General features: G+C 43.5%; 1 protein-coding gene across 2 annotated transcripts in view; it reads left to right on the top strand.

Annotated features, from left to right (window-relative positions):
• The window catches only part of ccdc126 (coiled-coil domain containing 126), a 101357-nt gene that overhangs the window by 71413 nt on the left and 10540 nt on the right, over positions 1 to 19404 (top strand). For both annotated transcript variants that reach the window (XM_033046438.1, XM_033046437.1), the window contains exons 12-15: positions 3359 to 3492; positions 6492 to 6641; positions 9934 to 10080; positions 13564 to 13680. In XM_033046438.1, the coding sequence (XP_032902329.1) occupies positions 3359 to 3492; positions 6492 to 6641; positions 9934 to 10080; positions 13564 to 13680 (548 nt within the window). The remainder of the gene's footprint in view (positions 1 to 3358; positions 3493 to 6491; positions 6642 to 9933; positions 10081 to 13563; positions 13681 to 19404) is intronic.

Raw genomic sequence — 19404 nt, 5'->3', positions numbered from 1 at the left:
AATAACGGACATGACGTTGCCGGGGGGCGGGACTTGTCAGCGATTGGTCCAGACCCCTGCGTCCATCACTGCAAAGGGATGAACATTGTCCCACACCTCTGCTCTACCCGACCCGCAGAGGGGGAGAGAGAGAAGGGGGTGGTCGTGGGAGAGTGGGGGCTGTCCCGAGCGATGCCCACCTTCGGCCGCTTTCAATTTGGTGTTTGGGTTCAGATTGCCCAGTCACCTATGGCTTGTGTGGGAAAATAAACCCCATGCTCCCGTCTCCCCTCTTCTCTCTCTCCCCCCTCTCTCTCTCTCCCTTCTCTCTCTCCCCCTCCTCTCTCTCCCCCTCCTCTCTCTCCTCCTCTCTCTCCGCTCTTCTTTCTCCTCTTCTCTCTCTCCTCCTCTCTCTCCCCTCTTCTCTCTCTCCCCCCTCTCTCTCTCGCTTCTCTAGCCACCTCTCTCCCTCCCTTCTCTCTCTCCCCCCTTCTCTCTCCTCTCTCTTCCCCTCCTCTCTCTTCCCCTCCTCTCTCTCCCTCCTCTCTCTTCCCCTCCTCTCTCTTCCCCTCCTCTCTCTTCCCCTCCTCTCACTTCCCCTCTTCTCTCTCCTCTCTCTTCCCCTCCTCTCTCTTCCGCAGACTTGTCATAGACCTGCCAGAGAATGTGTGTGTCCCATGTTTTCAAAGCGATTTACTCTGCCCCGAGCCGTCTGTCCCCGCAGCCGGGGTGAATCACCCGGTGTGGGTGTCAGTGTCCGGGGGTCGGAGGGGGGGGGGGGGGGGAATCACCCTGGTGTGGGGGTTGGGGTCCGATGGCGGTGCATCGCGGTCAGTGACCTGTGGGACGCTCCCGCAGACGGAGGAGAGAGAGAAGGTGAAGAGAAGGGGAGAGAGAGAAGAGGGGAGAGAGAGAAGATGGGAGAGAGAGAAGAGTGGAGAGAGAGAAGGGAGAGAGGGGGAGAGAGAGAAGAGGGGAGAGAGGGGGAGAGAGAGAAGAGGGGAGAGAGAAGGGGGAGACGGGAGCGTGGGGTTCATTTTCCCACACAAGCCATAGGTGACTGGGCAATCTGAACCCAAGCACCAAGTTGAAAGCGGCCGAAGGTGTGCATCCCTCGGGACAGCCCCAACTCTCCCATGGCCACCCTCCGCGGGCTGCGGGTCGAGTGGAGCAGAGTTGTAGCACAATGTTCATCCCTTCACAGTGATGTGGACGCGGGGGTCTGGACCAATTGCTGACAAGTCCCGCCCCCTGGCAACATCATGTCCGTAATTGGACTTTTCTGTTGAGCGGCAGTCGGTCCGTTGGCTTGTAGGCGACGCCGCCTTTCGGGTAGGTGGCGTTTTGACAGAGCGGCCATTCGGTAAGTTTGCTTTTAGGCAACGCAGCTTTTCGGTTTGTTGGCTTTTAGGCGTCCTGCCCTTTCGGTTAGTTTGCATTTAGGCGTCCCATCCTTTCGGTTAAGTAGGCGTTTCGGCCTCGTTTCCATTCGGTTCTTTGGCTTCGACTTCTTTTGCTTCGGCTTCTCATCCGTCGGCGCCACGTCCGGGTACCATAACTGATCGTGCATTTAGTGAACCTCAAGTAAAATGCTGAGCAGTCTTTCATTGATTTCTCCTGTAGCACTGTGCAAATATTACAAATTATACGTTATACTCCTTCTTTATTATTTCTGCAAAAATAAATTTATAATAACAGGTATTTTTAAATCGGCGTAACATATTAAGCTTACTTATATTCTGCAGCTTATGTTTTGGCTCCATGGTGTATCTCAAAAAGCAAAGGATTAAGATGTTAATATTTCAGTTTGGAGAGGAAGGCAGATCCCAGGTTGAGAAGCAGTGTAGCAAGATATTTCTGTGAAATGCCTGCACATATACCACCAGGGGCGCCGCACGATTGGCAGCCTCGCCAGCAGTCTGTGTTTTTTCATCTATTTTTTATTTTTAGTGTGTGTTAAAAGTCTGTGTAAATGTTCTCAGTTTTGTTTTATGTGGGGTGATTGGGAGGGGTTGGGGGATACTCTTTTTTTCAGTTTATTTTCTTGCCGGAGATGCGATTAATTTTTGGATTGCATTCTGGGCACTCTGCGGCCTACCATCGATGGAGTTGGAGGCCTCCTCAGACTGACTGGGCCTCACAGCGGTGCGTGGACTTACATTGGAGCCAATCCCTTGCCTGGGATCGCTCCAACTGTGGCCTGTGGACTTACCATCAAGAGCTCGCAGTCTCGGGAGAGGCTAGTCGGGAAGCTCCAACAACGCAGAGGCTCAACCAGCTCCGACGCAGGGTCCGATCGTCCGGCGCGGGGGAGCTGACATCCCACGATGCAGGAGCTGATCGCCTCGATGCGGAGGCACAAAACGCCATCGGCTACGGAAGTCAAGATCGTCCCGTCAATTGAGGGCTCGAAGCCCCCGACTGCGGGAGGCCTAAGGGAAGAGATTAACTTTTTTTCACCTTCCATCACAATGAGGAATGCGGAGGAGGCACTGTGGTGGATGTTTATGTTAAAATGTGTTTTGTGTGTTCTGTTGCTTTTTATTTGTATGACTGACTTGGCAAATGAAATTCCTCGTATGTTGCAAAACATACTTGGCTAATAAAGTATGATTGTGATTGTGGTTGATTATATGGATGCAACTCACGAGAGAACTTTGTGGTCTCAAGCCTAATCACTACAACAAAGCATTCAAGGAAACAAAACAAGAAAGCATGAACTATATTTTCTCGGCAGCTAAGTCAAATTGAGTTGTACTCTAATGAGAATACAAGGCCTTGTTCTGTCACTAAAACATAACAGAAAAACGTATGCATTAGACGCATTTTGGAAAGTAGAGGACTTCAGGTTTAATTATTGCCACTCCTGGCCCACTTGGCCTTTGAGCATGGCCACAGAGTAGAAGTCTCCAGTGTAATGGATCTTGTTGGTGACAGTGGGTAAGTGTGGTCATGGGAGTAATAGGGAGTCAAGTATGGCAACAGGACAACACATGGAACTGCAGATGTTGGAACCTCGAGCATGGCATAAAGTGCTGGAGTAACTCAATGGGTCAGGCATCATCTGTGTAGGGAACAGATTGGCACCATTTTGGGTAGGGACCCTTCTTCAGACTTCAGAGTGAAGAAGGGTCCCAACCCAAAATGACACCTATTCATTGCCTCCACATATGCTGCCTGACCCACTAAGCTAATCGAGCACTGTGTGTTTTTCTCAAGTATGGCAGCAGGTTGGATTGATCATGATCCAGGCCAATGGAAATTAAGGTAGTACATGAATTACCTCTGGTAACTACTTTGTTAAGCAGCTAATATGCTATTAACCAATAGATACATATAAAAATATAAACTGATATTATATTTTCCTATGTATTTACAGCACATACTCCTGATAATAGTTTTTTGGGTTTTGTTGTGGAGGAATATTTTAACGAAAATCACGCTGCTTTACTTAATAACATTTCAAGAACTAACAAAGCCCTGGTTTATGGAAAACTAGCAGACTATTGGAAGGTAGGTACTTTTACTACTGGAAGTATTTTTTTCGTTCTCTTTGGCTTGGTCATATGGATGGCTCGATTATAATCATATATAGTCTAGACTGATTAACACACAACTAAAGCATTTCACTGTACCTCGGTACACACCACAATAAACTAAACTCAAATAAACTAAACTCAAACTCAGATTTCTATTGTACTTCTTTACATGAAAAATTTAACCAAAAGAAAGGTTATGTATAGTAAGCAAGGAAATAAGATTGACAGTGACTGTGGATATCAGCCCCATTAATACAAAACAATAAGCTGACCGGTACAATAATCAAGGCATCTGTGGAACAGTGGAGCCCCTTTAGCTTCATGCGGGCTTAACGTATGGTTTCCCGTGGAGCTGAATAAATATTTAATAGATTGAGGAATAAAGGATGCGGAGAAATGGCCATTTAGCCCAACGAGTCATTGCAGCATTTATGATCTACTTATTTCTCTTATTCTTCAAGTTAGTTGATCTATAAGGAGAAAGAGAGAAGATAAGGATAAAGAAAGAAGATATAAGTAGATATTTCCAGTCATTATGTTGCAAAACCTTCATATGATTCATTTGTTGCTCATATTTGAATCCCTGCTTTGTGACCAGATTGCCCATCAGTGTGCTCCCATTGAGTCATGAAACAATAATGAACACATCTGGAACACTCCATGGAAATTTTGTTTTGATTCTCCTGCCATTAACATTTTGATTTAGTTTGGTTAATCCAAGATGTCCTCCTTATTTAGTAAATGTGGTTTCCTCCTGATGTCGTAGATGGATTTGTGGCCTGCATCTACTCTGTGCCCCAAAGTTCCAGTACATATCCAGGGTTGTGGGAGAGGTGTACTGACAGAAACTATGACTCTGGGTATGGTGCACTAGGAGGGTAGATGCAGCACCACCTTTGTTTTTCAGACTTTTCACAAAGTTTTGAATTGAAGCTTATGTTAGGCAATTGTTATCAGTGGATAAATTCACAGATTAGCAGAGACCTGGATCATACTAAATAACGAGGTACCACCGACCGAACCATATAGATACAAATGGGAAAATGAAATAGGTCATCCTATCACGAAAGATATGTGGGACGAAAGTTTACAACAAATACATCAATGTTCATTAAATGCCAGACATACTTTAATACAATTCAAGGTCTTACATAGACTACACTTCTCTAAAATAAAACTAAATAGAATCTTCCCACAAATCTCTCCTATTTGTGATAAATGTCTACATTTAGAGGCTAATTTAACACATACGTTTGCAAACTGTATAAAACTTAAACATTTCTGGACAGATATTTTTGAAATAACTTCAGAAGTTATTAATACAAAACTGGACCCAGACACAAAATTAATAATACTTGGAATATCAGAACAAAGCTTAACACTCACAACAAACCAAAGAAACTTCCTCAATTACAGTATAATAACCAGAAAAAAATTAATATTAAAATTTTGGAAAGGCCCTACAACCCCCACAATTAAAATGTGGATTACGGAAATGTCGGAGACCCTATACTTAGAAAGAATTAGACTTGTCTTAATGGACAAACAAGATCTTTTCCATAAAATTTGGGCTCCATTCATTAACTATCTGAAGGGATAGATTGGCACAGCACGAGGACCCAGCTGAAACTTGAACTCAGGAACAGATGAAAAACTATACTCTATACTTTATAACCTACGAACCTATCTCCATTGATGTATTACAGGTAACCCATTCCACCTCCCTTGTTTTTCTGTTGTGTTGTTTTTTGTTTTGTTTTTTTTGCTTTCTTTTTTATTTGTAACTTTCTACCCTCTCTTTTTCTCGCTTTCTATAAAAAATAAAAATACTAGAAGCAGAAGTAATTGATAATGGAAAATTTTAATAATGTATGACTGATGTATATGAAAAGTTTTTTTTTTTTACTATAATATGTAACTACATTTTATAATATGTCTACTTCTAATAAATAAATTTAAAAAAATTAAAAAAAAGATGCACAGAGTCTCTTGCCCAGAGTAGGTGAATCGAGGACCAGAGGACATAGGTTTAATGTGAAGAGGATAAGATTTAATAGGAATCTGAGGGGTAACTTTTTCACACAAAGGGTGGTGGGTGTATGGAACAAGCTGCCAGAGGAGGTAGTTGAGGCAGGGACTATCCCATCATTTAAGAAACAATTAGACAGGTACCTGGATAGGACAGGTTTGGAGGGATATGGACCAAATGCAGGCAGGTGGGACTAAAATATCTGGGCCATGTTAGCCGGTGTGGACAAGTTGGGCTGAAGGGCCTGTTTCCACATTGTATGACTATGAAATTGCAGAGAGTTGTAGATGTAGCCCAGTCCATTAGATAGACCAGACTGGTCTCCATCTACACTTCACACTGCCTCAATGAAGCAGCCAACATAATCAAAGACTTGCCCCATCCCAGTCATTCCTTTTTCTCCCCACTCCCATAATGCAGAAAGCACAGATGCTTGAAAGTGCACACCACCAGACTTGAGACTTCCCCTGTGCTATCAGGCTTTTGAATGGTCCTTCCATAAGCTAGGATACTGTCCAATTCACGTCTGCCCCATTGTGGACATTGGATTTTGTCTATTGGACTGATGTGCTACATTGCAGAGAACTATATTCTGCACTCTGAACCTTCCCTTTTGCTCTATCTATTGTATTTGAGTTTCACGATTGTATTTATGTATGGCATATATGCTCTAATTGGATAACATGCAAAACAAAGCTGTACCTCGGTTTCATGTGGCAATAAAGAACGTACACCTGTACCTAAGAAATCAACTGGTTCACTACCTCGCCTGGACAATGTGTGATTCCAAGCATACTGAGTTTAGTCCATATGTGATTCCTACCCAACACAGTGGGCAACTAGATTCAGGAGAAATTAGTGATGAACAATGTATACCAGTATTGTCAGTGATGTCCATATAATGCGCATTAATTTTTTTTTAATTTGTCTCCTGTTTTTTATAGGATAAAATACCTTTCCTAGATATTGTCGGAAAATATGCTGAGATTCATGGCACATTTCATGAAAAACATAATGTCCCTTTACCCAACTACATAATTAACCATGGAATTCTAAGCAGTCACAATCTTCAACTCTTATTAAGAGAGATTAAGGTTTGTAAAGATGTATGTAGTAAAGTAATTGATTGTAACATTGATAGACAAAAATTACATATTAAGATAATTTGTAAAACATTCAGAGGTAAAAAGATAGTCTTTGAAGTTGATGTCAACAATAATTATTTTTGGGAGATATTGATAGAACACTGACTGGAAGCATAGGTGCTGTCTGCTTTGAGATTGCACGTTCTTCCTGTAACCCCATTGGCTTCTATCAATTGTTCGGGTTTCTCCAACTTTCCAAAGACATATGGGTTGGTAGATTAATTGGCCACTGTAAATTGTCCCCAGTGTGGAAGTGAATGATAGAATCTGTGGCCAGTTGATGAGAATGTGGGGAGGATAAAAATGAAATTGATGTAGGATTAATGCAAGTGGATGGTTGATGGTCGCGTGGATTTTGTGGGCCGAAGAGCCCGTTTCCGTGCTGAATCTCTCAATGCCTCTATGGCTCTATAAAAGCTTCAGAAGATTTAAAATTCAAATACAAAACATCACAGATATTCAGTGTTTAAGAAGGAACTGCAGATGCTGGAAAATCGAAGGTACACAAAAATGCTGGAGAAGCACAGCGGGTGCAGCAGCATCTATGGAGCGAAGGAAATAGGCAACGTTTCGGGCCAAAACCCTTCTTCAGACGCAGACTGCATCTGAATAAGGGTTTTGGCCCGAAACGTTGCCTATTTCCTTCGCTCCATAGATGCTGCTGCACCCGCTGAGTTTCTCCAGCATTTTTGTGTACCATCACAGATATTCATGTCTCTGTAAACTTCAATGAAGCCTAACCAAACAACATCAACAAAAGCAGTCAAACCAACTATTTGTGAAATCCAATAAGAGCAAGAAATGTTTAAAGCTGAGAAACAGATGGCAATGTGAGTAAACCTATAAAAGGGAAGATTAATTCTGAGAGTCTGGAATTAATTGTAAGCATATACCAAATGCTAATTACATTATGTATTGTAGTAAATGGCTATTGTTTGATGAAAATGTATTATTTTGTTGACATGCAAAACAATTAGTGAAAATCCTGGACGTTGAAAAGAAACTCAATTTGAAAAATTAGATATTTCAATTCTTTAAAGCATTGCCTTTGCATGATTAAACAGAGCAATCATTGAGTCATACACCACAGAAACATTCCCTTTAGCCAACTCATCCATGCTGACTAAGATGCCCCATCTAAGCTCGTCACATTTGCCTGCATTTGCCCCATATCACTCTAGACCTTTCCTATCCATGCACTGTCCAAGTGTCTTTTAACTGCTGTTATAGTACCTGCATCCCCTACATTCTCTGGCAGCTCATTCCATATACCCACCATAATAATATAAATGCTATGAAGTTGTAGATTGGTTACTTTACTTACTAACCAATATAATGCTTTATTATTATAAGCTCCGCCCACTACCACACTATTCAAATTATCGCAACCCGACATGTGCTGCCAGTCAGTGCTGCTGCACAGTAGAAGTAACATGCTGTGGTGTGTTGTATGCATCACTCAATAAATACTGTTGTACCAGATCAGTGAGTATGTTTGATTCACTCAACAGGTGATGATGAAATAAAAGATGATCTATAAACTTTTTGAATGGCAGGGCAGGCATAAGGTATTGAATAGGAAGCACCTGCTTCTCCTGTTGTGTTATTTTGTTTACTCCTGATAACATGATAAATTTGTTCTCCAACATGTAAATTACTGATAAGTGCCTCCCAAATCCGAAATGCCAGGGTTTTCTATGACATTTCTTGCCTGGTGGTGAAAGTTGCTGCGTACAGAATAAGCCCTGCCGCAAAACAAATGCGAGGATTTTAACGGGCTGCTAAGCAACAGCTGCATGCGTAGCTCACTGTCAAATCCTGTCAAGAAGTGTGAATGAACCCTGTTCAGAAGCATTCAACATTATTAAAAATCAATTAAATAATTAAAACATATACTCAAAACGAATGTCAAACAGTGTGAGTGCCAACTTGCTTGAGACTTCCATGTTTGCCTGGGAATCACATATTTACATACTTTCAATGAAAAATGCCAACAATTCTGCATGGAACTGCCAGCACTTCCCTGCAAATTCTGGCCCGTTGAATGCGAATAAATATGCATGGAGACTCATACTACCAAGGGAATATTCAAATGGCAGATGTCCCACAAGCAGATACTTTTGAAAGCTATTTTGAAAGTGCTGAAATCGTAAGTTCTGATTAAGTCTGCTGTATTCTAAATCTTAATTAAATAACATATTTTGCCACCAGAGTTTAACCCAATCAATGGCATAAATAAAATGTATCAGACCATTTTGTTTTAAGATCAAAATGGCATAGTTCAGTGGTTAGACCACACTTGAAATGCCGTGTCAGCTGTGACTCAGATGCTGCCATTCACTCCTTGAGAAGGTTATGAGTTTAAGACCTCCTACTATGAGTGTAGGCCGATACTCCATTACAACGATGAGTAAATTATGAGTAAATTCTGCACTCTCAGTTGAAACATAAACCAATACTCCATTCCCCTCACAGATGGACATAAAAAATCTATTTTGTTTGAATACAGGGGAGTTATCCCTGGTATGCAAGCCAAAAGATATAAATCTATCCACACATTATTTGACCATTGAGACATCACGATTTGTGGGAGTATACAGTAGGCAAAGATGCCTGTTATGCCTCCTGCATTATGACAATGACAACACTTGAAAAGTACTTCATTGAGAGCTGTTTAGATATAGTAATAGGTTTTTAGGATGTTAAATTATATAAAACACAATTTCTTTTTTTTTAACATGGGTCCTTTAATTTGTTTGCAAAGCTCTCTGCTAGGAATGCAGTATGTTTTCCTGACTTCACATTGTGCCATCTGTGCACACTGCTTTATAAAGGGCATTAAATAATGCCTTAAGGAAGATTGAGAAGATATGGTGACGCTGGGAATCAGGGACCTGAAATTCTGAAGAGAGAATGAGAGGAGTGTTTATTTTCAATGGGGAGGCAAGGATTAAGTTAAAACATCATCTTGGGTTTTAAAATTCCGAGAGGAATTAAATAGCTTGGATGTAAACAGGTATGAGTACAAAATTAGCCATTTCAAGATTGAAGGATGTTTTGTTTTTCCAATCTCCACACAGCATCCATGCTCATGTTGTACTCATTCCATGTACTAAAAAATAACATTACTACTGAAGAAATTGAACCTGCATATTTACCAGAACAAGCATGTATTAATTGTTAATGTGATGAAACTGTTAAATGTAATACTAATTTGTAAAATATTGATTTTATCCATCAGGTTTTTGTGGGACTTGGCTTTCCCTATGAAGGTCCCGCACCCCTCGAAGCAATAGCGAACGGCTGCATATTTTTGAATCTAAGGTTTCAACCGCCAAAGAGCCGGAAAAATACTCTGTTCTTTCAGGGTAAACCAACATTCAGAGAGGTGTGCTAAATTAAATTTGCATAATTGATGTCTAAGCTAAACTACATAATTTAATGAAATTGAGCATAATTGTCAGACATTAACAATACTGCTCTCTTAAATATTTCCATGATAACTATTCGATAAAAATTATGAAATACTGATTTTGGACATTGCTGGTTAATGTCCAGAAGCATTGCCCATGAATGGTCAATACAATTTGAATTATATAGAACAAACTTGGCTGAAGGTGGGGTAATGGTGACAATATAGGGGAGGGTAAGGGAATGTAGGGTCATAAGTGATAGGAGCAGATTTAGGCCATCAATTCTACTCCGACATTCAATCATGACTGATTGATCTCTTCCTCCTAACCCCATTCTCCTGCCTTCTCCCCATAACCCTTGACACACATACTAATCAAGAATCTATCTATCTCTCCCGTACAAATATAGGTTGGTTTGGCCTCCACAATCTTCTGTGGCAAAGAATTCCACAGATTCACCATCCTGTAACTAAAGAAATTCCTCCTCATTTCCTTCCTAAAGGAACGTCCTTTAATTTTAAGGCTATGATCTCTGGTCCTAGACTCTCCCACTAGTGGAAACATCCTCTCCACATCCATTCTATCCAAGCCTTTCACTATTCGGTAAGTTTCAATGAGGTCTCTCCCTCATCCTTCTAAACTCCAGCGAGTACAATCCTAGTGCTGTCAAACGCTCATCATAAGTTAACTCACTCATTCCTGGGATCATTCTTGTAAACCTCCTCTGGACCCTCTCCAGAGCCAGCACATCCTTCCTCAGATATGGTGCCCAAAATCACTCACAATACTCCAAATGCAGCCTGACCAGTGCCTCAGCATTACATCCCTGTTTTTGCATTCTAGCCCTCTTGAAATAAACATTAGCATTGCGTTTACCTTCCTTACTACTGATTTGACTTGCAAATTAACTTTTGGGGAATCCTGCACCAGCACTCCCAAGTCCCTTTGCATCTCCGATTTCTGGATTCTTCCCCATTTAGAAAATAGTTAAATACACCTTTATTCCTACTACCAAAATGCATGACTCCACACTTTGCCACACTATATTCCATCTGCCACTTCCCTGCCCACTCTCCCAACCTGTCCAAGTCCTTCTGCGGAGTCCCTGCCCCTCCACCTATTTTCGTATCATCTGCAAATTTGGCAAAAAAGTCTTCAATCCCCTCGTCCAAATCATTAATATACAACGTGGAGAGTAGTGGCCCCAGCACCGACCCCTGCAGAACTCCACTAGTCACTGGCAGCCAACCAGATAAAGCCCCCTATATTGCCACTCTTTGCTGTCTGCCATCCAGCCGTCCAGCCAACCTGCTATCCATGCTGGCATCTGCCCTTTGATATCATGGGCTCTCATCTTCCCTAGCATCCTCAAGAGTGGCACCTTATCAAAGGCTTTCTGAAAATCTAGGTAAACAACATCCACTGACCTAGGAATATTGATGTGGGAAAATCCTATTTCAAGCTGAACTATGAATGTCCAGCTATTGAGGACAACCAAATATAGCCGGTGGCAGAAAGGTTTGTGGCTGGGAAATATATCCAGTGAAGAAGTTAAAATAGAAAGGGAAATTAAACAGAAGATACACAAAAAGCTGGAGTAACTCAGCGGGACAGGCAGCATCTCTGGATAGAAGGAATGGGTGACGTTTTGGGTCGAGACCCTTCTTCAGACTGAGTCAGGGGAGAGGGAGATAGAGAAAAGGAAGTGTAAAAGGCCAGTCCCACTTACATCATTTTTTCGGCGACGTGCCGGCACCCGTTATAGTCGCAGCAGGTCTCTGAAAATGTTCAAAATGTTGAAAATCCAGCGGCGACCAGAAAAACGTACGACTCTTTGGGCGACTACTCACGACCATACAGGCGTCACCCCCGGGACTGGCCCTATAGGTGTGAAAACGAGACAAAGGAGATACAGATCAAGGAAAATGTAGAAAAGATCATTGTTAGCTAAGAGAAGGTAACAACAGAGCAAACAAAGATAAGATGTAAACGAGGTCAGTCAGACTGGTCGGAGAACTGGGAAGGGAGGAGGGATGGGAAGTGAGGGAAAGCAAGGGTTACTTAGAGAAGGCAATATTCATACCACTGGGGTGTAAGCTACACAATATGAGGGAAATATGAGGCATTGTTCCTCCAATTTGTGCTAGGCCTCACTCTGACAATGGAGGAGGCCCAGGACAGAAAGGTCAGTGTGGGAATGGGAGGGGGAGTTAAAGTGTTTAGCAACCAAGCGCGGTCGCAGTTTAGCAACCGGGAGATCAGGTAGGTTTAGATGCACTGTGCTGAGGTGTTCAGCAAAATGATCACCGAGCCTGCGCTTGGTCTCGCCAATATATTGGAGCCACACCTGGAACAGCGGATACAGTAGATGAGATTGGAGAAGGTGCAAGTGAACCTCTGCCTCACCTGAAAAGACTGTTGGGGTTCTTGGATGGAATCGAGGGGGGAGATATAGGGACAGGTGTTGCATCTCCTGAGGTTGCAGGGAAAAGTACCTGGGGAGGGGTGGTTTGGGTGGGAAGGAACGGGTTAACCAGGGAGTTGCAGATGAAGATCTCTGCGGTAAGGGGTGGAGATGGGAAGATGTGGGATCCCGTTGGAGGTGGTGTAAATGCCAGAGGATTATGTGCTGCTGATGGGGCGGAAGGTGGAGACGAAGGGGACTGTCCCTGTTGTGACAGGGGGGAGGAGGAGCAACAACGGAGCTGTGGGATATCGAGGACACCCTAGTCTATGATGGAAGAGGGGAACCCCCGTTCCCTAAAGAACGAGAACACCTCAGATGAACTAGTACAGAACATCTCTTCTTGGGCGCAGATGCGGCGTAGACGGCGGAATTGGGAGTAGGGGATAGAGTCTTCAGGCAGCAGGATGGGAAAAAGTGTAGTCTAGATAGATGTGGGCGTCAGTGGGTATATAATAAATGTGGACAGGACAACCTATTGGGCAACAATAAAATTAATGTGAATTGAATGAGCAGACTATGTTGTATGGAAAAAGAAATAGCTACAGGGACAATGATGTTTCCACATTTTGTGAATAAGAGGGAGATGGTGGTATCAGTAGATGGTGTATCATGCTCAATGCTTCCACACTCAAGGAATGCACTGGTTATCACTTTCTGTTTGTCTCCATTAAGACCAACTTGTACTGAAATTTGATCTGACAATTAACTAAGTGATGTCTTAGATGAATCCTGATGTTTTCTTTCACACCTCTTGCCAAATCATTTTCAAATGAAGTTCTTGAGAAAATAATGACTGGTGTTAGGGGATTCAACATTGTTTCAATCATTTGTCAATTACGGAATATAAGTTGCACAGCAATTTTAAATGTCCTTGTGAAATCAATAATTTTGTTCTCAACATTTTTTTATTACATTATGACAATCATATATAGTAGCATGAATATTATCGAGATTCTGTACTTAAAAATCCAATCTTCAATTCTGCTAACAGCTCTCATCTCAGCATCCTTATGCAGAAATGTATATTGGGAAGCCGCATGTTTGGACTGTTAACATTGAGAATTCAAGCGAAGTAGAAGAAGCACTGCGGCAAATGATGAAACAGGAGGTATTTTGGGAACAACTATTAAATAATGTTGCGAAATGATACTTTATTAAACTGAAATTGTACTAATAACTTAGTTAAGTTTATTATTGTGTACCAAGATACAGTGAAAAACTTTGTTTTGCATACTATTCAGTCAAATCATAGCGTACATTAATACAATCATGTAGTTGATAATAGAAGAACCTCTTCTGGGACAGCCCACCATGAGTCGCCAGGTTCTGGCGCCATCTAATGTTTCTGCCAATATTAGATCTGATCTTGGCCTAAGAAGATATGCATTTTTAAATTTATAACTGATTAACAATGATGGTCAGTTGATACAGGTAATATGGTCGATATTCTGCATATGATTTTTCAAGAAAACGATATTTTTATTAGCAAAATTTAACCTTGTGCAATTAAAGAGCACCTGAGAGCATGGATACAATATTGATTAAGGAACAGAGAACAGGCAATTTTGGTGAATGAATGTTTTGCAAACAGGAAGGAAATATGGTGATATCTCAACGGAAACCATTGCTCTTTTGCATATATATTAGTAACTTTGAGTACAAGAGTTGCAGCATCATGTTATAACTGTACAAAACATTGGTGGGAGTACACCCCCCTTGATATTATATTAATATTATTAATTTGCTCCTTTTACCCCATAACCGCCCTATCCACTGACGCATAGCCCCCAACTCGCAGGCGCGTCTAGAAAGGAGGGGGAGGGGTAGAGAGTGAGGGCGGAGAGAGAATGGGGAGCGACAGAGAGAGAGGGGCAGAGACAGAAGGGCAAGAGATCGAGGGAGAAGGGGGTGGAGGGGAGGAGGAGAGGGTGGGTGAGGGGGGGTGGAGGGAAGAGGGAGATGGGGGGAGGGGGAGATGGGGAGAGAGGGAGGGGGAGATGGGGAGAGAGTGGGGAGGGGAGGGGGGAAGGGAGAGAGGGGGATGAGGATGGGGGAGGGGAGGAGAACGGGGAGGGTGAAGGGGGAGACAGGGGTAGGGGAAGGGGGTGGTAGAGGGGGGAAGGGTTGGTGAGGCGGGTAGAGAGGGGTGGGGGAAATAGGGGGAGGTGAGAGGAGAGAGGAGAGGGGTGGGGGAGAAGAGGGGAGGAAGGGGAGAGGGGGAGGGGAGAGGAGAGGGGGAGGAAGACGGGGAGAGAGAGGAGGGGGAGAGAGAGGAGGGGGAAAGAGAGAGAAGGGGGGAGTGGGGGAAAGGCACGGTGGTGGAGGGAGGGAGGGGGAGAGATCTCACACCCCTGTCCCATTGTGATATCATATGTAACTGAGATCCATTGTGATTGGACATCTGTGAGGTGGCACTGTGACATGCAGCAGTTTGATTTTTTGATGTTTTGTGAACAATTTTATTCAAAACCTGGGGAAATAATTGACCAAATCTAGAGAGGAATCAAGAGAGCAACGTGTGGTTGCGGGGGTGGGGCCTTGTTCGAGACGTACCAGGGTCCCATCCCCGACCTCTACCTCCGCTACATCGACGATTGCATTGGTGTTACCTCCTGCACCCACACACAACTGACTGACTTCAACCGCTTCACCACTAACTTCCATCCGGCACTCAAATACACTTGGACCATTTCCAACACTTCCCTACCATTTCTTGACCTCACTATCTCCATCGTAGGTGATAGACTTCTGACCGACATACACTATAAACCCACTGACTCCCATAGCTATCTAGACTACACTTCTCACCCTGCTTCCTGTAAGGACTCCATCCCCTATTCCCAATTCCTCCGTCTACGCCGCATCTGCTCCCAGGATGAGGTGTTCCACACCAGGGCATCGGAAATGTCCTCATTCTTCAGGGAACGGGTTTTCTCCTCCCCTACTATAGATGAGGCTCTCACCAGGGTCTCTGCAATATGCCGTAACACTGCTCTCTCTCCCCATCCCCCCACTCGCAACAAGGGCAGAGTCCCCCTAGTCCTCACCTTTTACCCCACTAGCCGTCACATATAACAAATAGTCCTCCGTCATTTTCACCACCTCCAACGTGACCCCACCACTCGCCACATCTTCCCATCTCCCCCCCTGTCTGCTTTCTGCAAAGACCGGTCCCTCCGTAACTCACTCGTCAATTCTTCCCTTCCCTCCCGCACCACCCCCTCCCCGGACACTTTCCCTTGCAACCGCAAGAGATGCTACACGTGTCGCTTTACCTCTCCCCTCGTCTCCATTCAAGGACCCAAGCAGTTGTTCCAGGTGCGATAGAGATTCACCTGCACCTCCTCCAACCTTATCTATTGCATCCGCTGCTCTAGATGTCAGCTGATCTACATCGGTGAGACCAAGCGGAGGCTTGGCGATCGTTTCGCCGAACACCTCCGCTCGGTCTGCATTAACCAACCTGATCTCCCTGTGGCTCAGCACTTCAACTCCTCCTCCCATTCCGAATACGATCTTTCTGTTCTGGGCCACCTTCATGGCCAGAGTGGGCACCACCGGAAATTGGAGGAGCAGCACCTCATATTCGTAACAAGGGCAGAGTCCCCCTAGTCATCACCTTTTACCTCACTAACCGTCACTAACTAAATAGTCCTCCGTCATTTTCATCAGGAAAGTAGACTATTATCTGAATGGTGGCCGATTAGGAAAGGGGGAGATGCAAGGAGACCTGGGTGTCATGGTACACCAGTCATTAAAAGTAGGCATGCAGGTGCGGCAGGCAGTGAAGAAGGCAAATGATATGTTAGCATTCATAGCAAAAGGATTTGAGTATAGGAGCAGGGAGGTTCTACTGCAGTTGTACAGGGTCTTGGTGAGACCACACCTGGAGTATTGCGTACAGTTTTGGTCTCCTAATCTGAGGAAAGACATTCTTGCCATAGAGGGAGTACAGAGAAGGTTCACCAGACTGATTCCTGGGATGTCAGGACTTTCATATGAAGAAAGACTGGATAGACTCGGTTTGTACCCGGGGTGTAAAATGAGGGTAGAAGCAATAGGCAGCAAGGTGAAAAGTAAAAGTGGCAGGCCGGAAAATTCAGGGCAAAAATCAAAAAGGGCCACTTTTCAACAAAATTGTATAAGGGGTAAGAGTGTTGTAAAAACAAGCCTGAAGGCTTTGTGTCTCAATGCAAGGAGCATTCGTAATAAGGTGGATGAGTTGAATGTGCAGATAGCTATTAATGACTATGATGTAGTTTGGATCACGGAGACATGGCTCCAGGGTAACCAAGGCTGGGAGCTGAACATCCAGGGATATTCAATATTCAGGAGGGATAGAGAGAAAGGAAAAGGAGGTGGGGTAGCGTTGCTGATTAGAGAGGAGATTAATGCAATGGAAAGGAAGGACATTAGTTTGCAGGATGTGGAATCGGTATGGGTAGAGCTGCGAAACACTAAGGGGCAGAAAACGCTGGTGGGTGTTGTGTACAGGCCACCTAACAGTAGTAGTGAAGTTGGAGATGGTATCAAACAGGAAATTAGAAATGCGTGCGACAAAGGCAAAACCGTTATAATGGGTGACTTCAATCTACATATAGATTGGGTGAATCAAATTGGCAGGGGTGCTGAGGAAGAGGATTTTTTGGAATGTATGCGGGATAGTTATCTAAATCAACATGTAGAGGAACCAACGAGAGAGCAGGCTATTTTAGACTGGGTATTGAGTAATGAGGAAGGGTTAGTTAGCAGTCTTGTTGTACGTGCCCCCTTGGGCAAGAGTGACCATAATATGGTTGAGTTCTTCATTAGGATGGAGAGTGACATTGTTAATTCAGAAACAATGGTTCTGAACTTAAAGAAAGGTAACTTTGAGGGTATGAGACGTGAATTGGCCAAGATTGACTGGCAATTAATTCTAAAAGGGTTGACGGTGGATATGCAATGGAAGACATTTAAAGACTGCATGGATGAACTACAAAAATTGTTCATCCCAGTTTGGCAAAAGAATAAATCAGGGAAGGTAGTGCATCCGTGGATAACAAGGGAAATCAGGGATAGTATCAAAGCGAAGGATGATGCGTACAAATTAGCCAGAAAAAGCAGCATACCGGAGGACTGGGAGAAATTCAGAGACCAGCAGAGGAGGACAAAGGGCTTAATTAGGAAAGGAAAAATAGATTATGAAAGAAAACTGGCAGGGAACATAAAAACTGACTGCAAAAGTTTTATAGATATGTGAAAAGAAAGAGATTAGTTAAAACAAATGTAGGTCCCTTGCAGTCAGAAAGAGGTGAGTTGATCATGGGGAACAAGGATATGGCGGACCAATTGAATAACTACTTTGGTTCCGTCTTCACTAAGGAAGACATAAATAATCTGCCGGAAATAGCAGGGGACCGCGGGTCAAAGGAGTTGGAGGAATTGAGTGAAATCCAGGTTAGCCGGGAAGTGGTGTTGGGTAAATTAAATGGATTAAAGGCCGATAAATTCCCAGGGCTAGATAGGCTGCATCCCAGAGTACTTAAGGAAGTAGCTCCAGAAATAGTGGATGCATTAGTAATAATCTTTCAAAACTCTTTAGATTCTGGAGTAGTTCCTGAGGATTGGCGGGTAGCAAACGTAACCCCACTTTTTAAGAAGGGAGGGAGAGAGAAAACGGGGAATTACAGACCAGTTAGTCTAACATCGGTAGTGGGGAAACTGCAAGAGTCAGTTATTAAAGATGGGATAGCAGCACATTTGAAAAGTGGTGAAATCATTGGACAAAGTCAGCATGGATTTACAAAAGGTAAATCATGTCTGACGAATCTTATAGAATTTTTCGAGGATGTAACTAGTAGCGTGGATAGGGGAGAACCAGTGGATGTGGTGTATCTGGACTTCCAGAAGGCTTTCGACAAGGTCCCACATAAGAGATTAGTTTACAAACTTAAAGCACACGGCATTGGGGGTTCAGTATTGATGTGGATAGAGAACTGGCTGGCAAACAGGAAGCAAAGAGTAGGAGTAAACGGGTCCTTTTCACAATGGCAGGCAGTGACTAGTGGGGTACCGCAAGGCTCAGTGCTGGGACCCCAGCTATTTACAATATATATTAATGATCTGGATGAGGGAATTGAAGGCAATATCTCCAAGTTTGCGGATGACACTAAGCTGGGGGGCAGTGTTAGCTGTGAGGAGGATGCTTGGAGACTGCAAGGTGACTTGGGTAGGCTGGGTGAGTGGGCAAATGTTTGGCAGATGCAGTATAATGTGGATAAATGTGAGGTTATCCATTTTGGTGGCAAAAACAGGAAAGCAGACTATTATCTAAATGGTGGCCGACTAGGAAAAGGGGAGATGCAGCGAGACCTGGGTGTCATGGTACACCAGTCATTGAAAGTGGGCATGCAGGTGCAGCAGGCAGTGAAGAAAGCGAATGGTATGTTAGCTTTCATAGCAAAAGGATTTGAGTATAGGAGCAGGGAGGTTCTACTGCAGTTGTACAGGGTCTTGGTGAGACCACACCTGGAGTATTGCGTACAGTTTTGGTCTCCAAATCTGAGGAAGGACATTATTGCCATAGAGGGAGTGCAGAGAAGGTTCACCAGACTGATTCCTGGGATGTCAGGACTGTCTTATGAAGAAAGACTGGATAGACTTGGTTTATACTCTCTAGAATTTAGGAGATTGAGAGGGGATCTTATAGAAACTTACAAAATTCTTAAGGGGTTGGACAGGCTAGATGCAGGAAGATTGCTCCCGATGTTGGGGAAGTCCAGGACAAGGGGTCACAGCTTAAGGATAAGGGGGAAATCCTTTAAAACCGAGATGAGAAGAACTTTTTTCA

The sequence above is a fragment of the Amblyraja radiata genome, chromosome 2 (genome assembly GCF_010909765.2).
Source record: "Amblyraja radiata isolate CabotCenter1 chromosome 2, sAmbRad1.1.pri, whole genome shotgun sequence".
Lineage (NCBI taxonomy): Eukaryota > Metazoa > Chordata > Chondrichthyes > Rajiformes > Rajidae > Amblyraja > Amblyraja radiata.
This window is presented reverse-complemented; position numbering and strand designations above follow the sequence as displayed.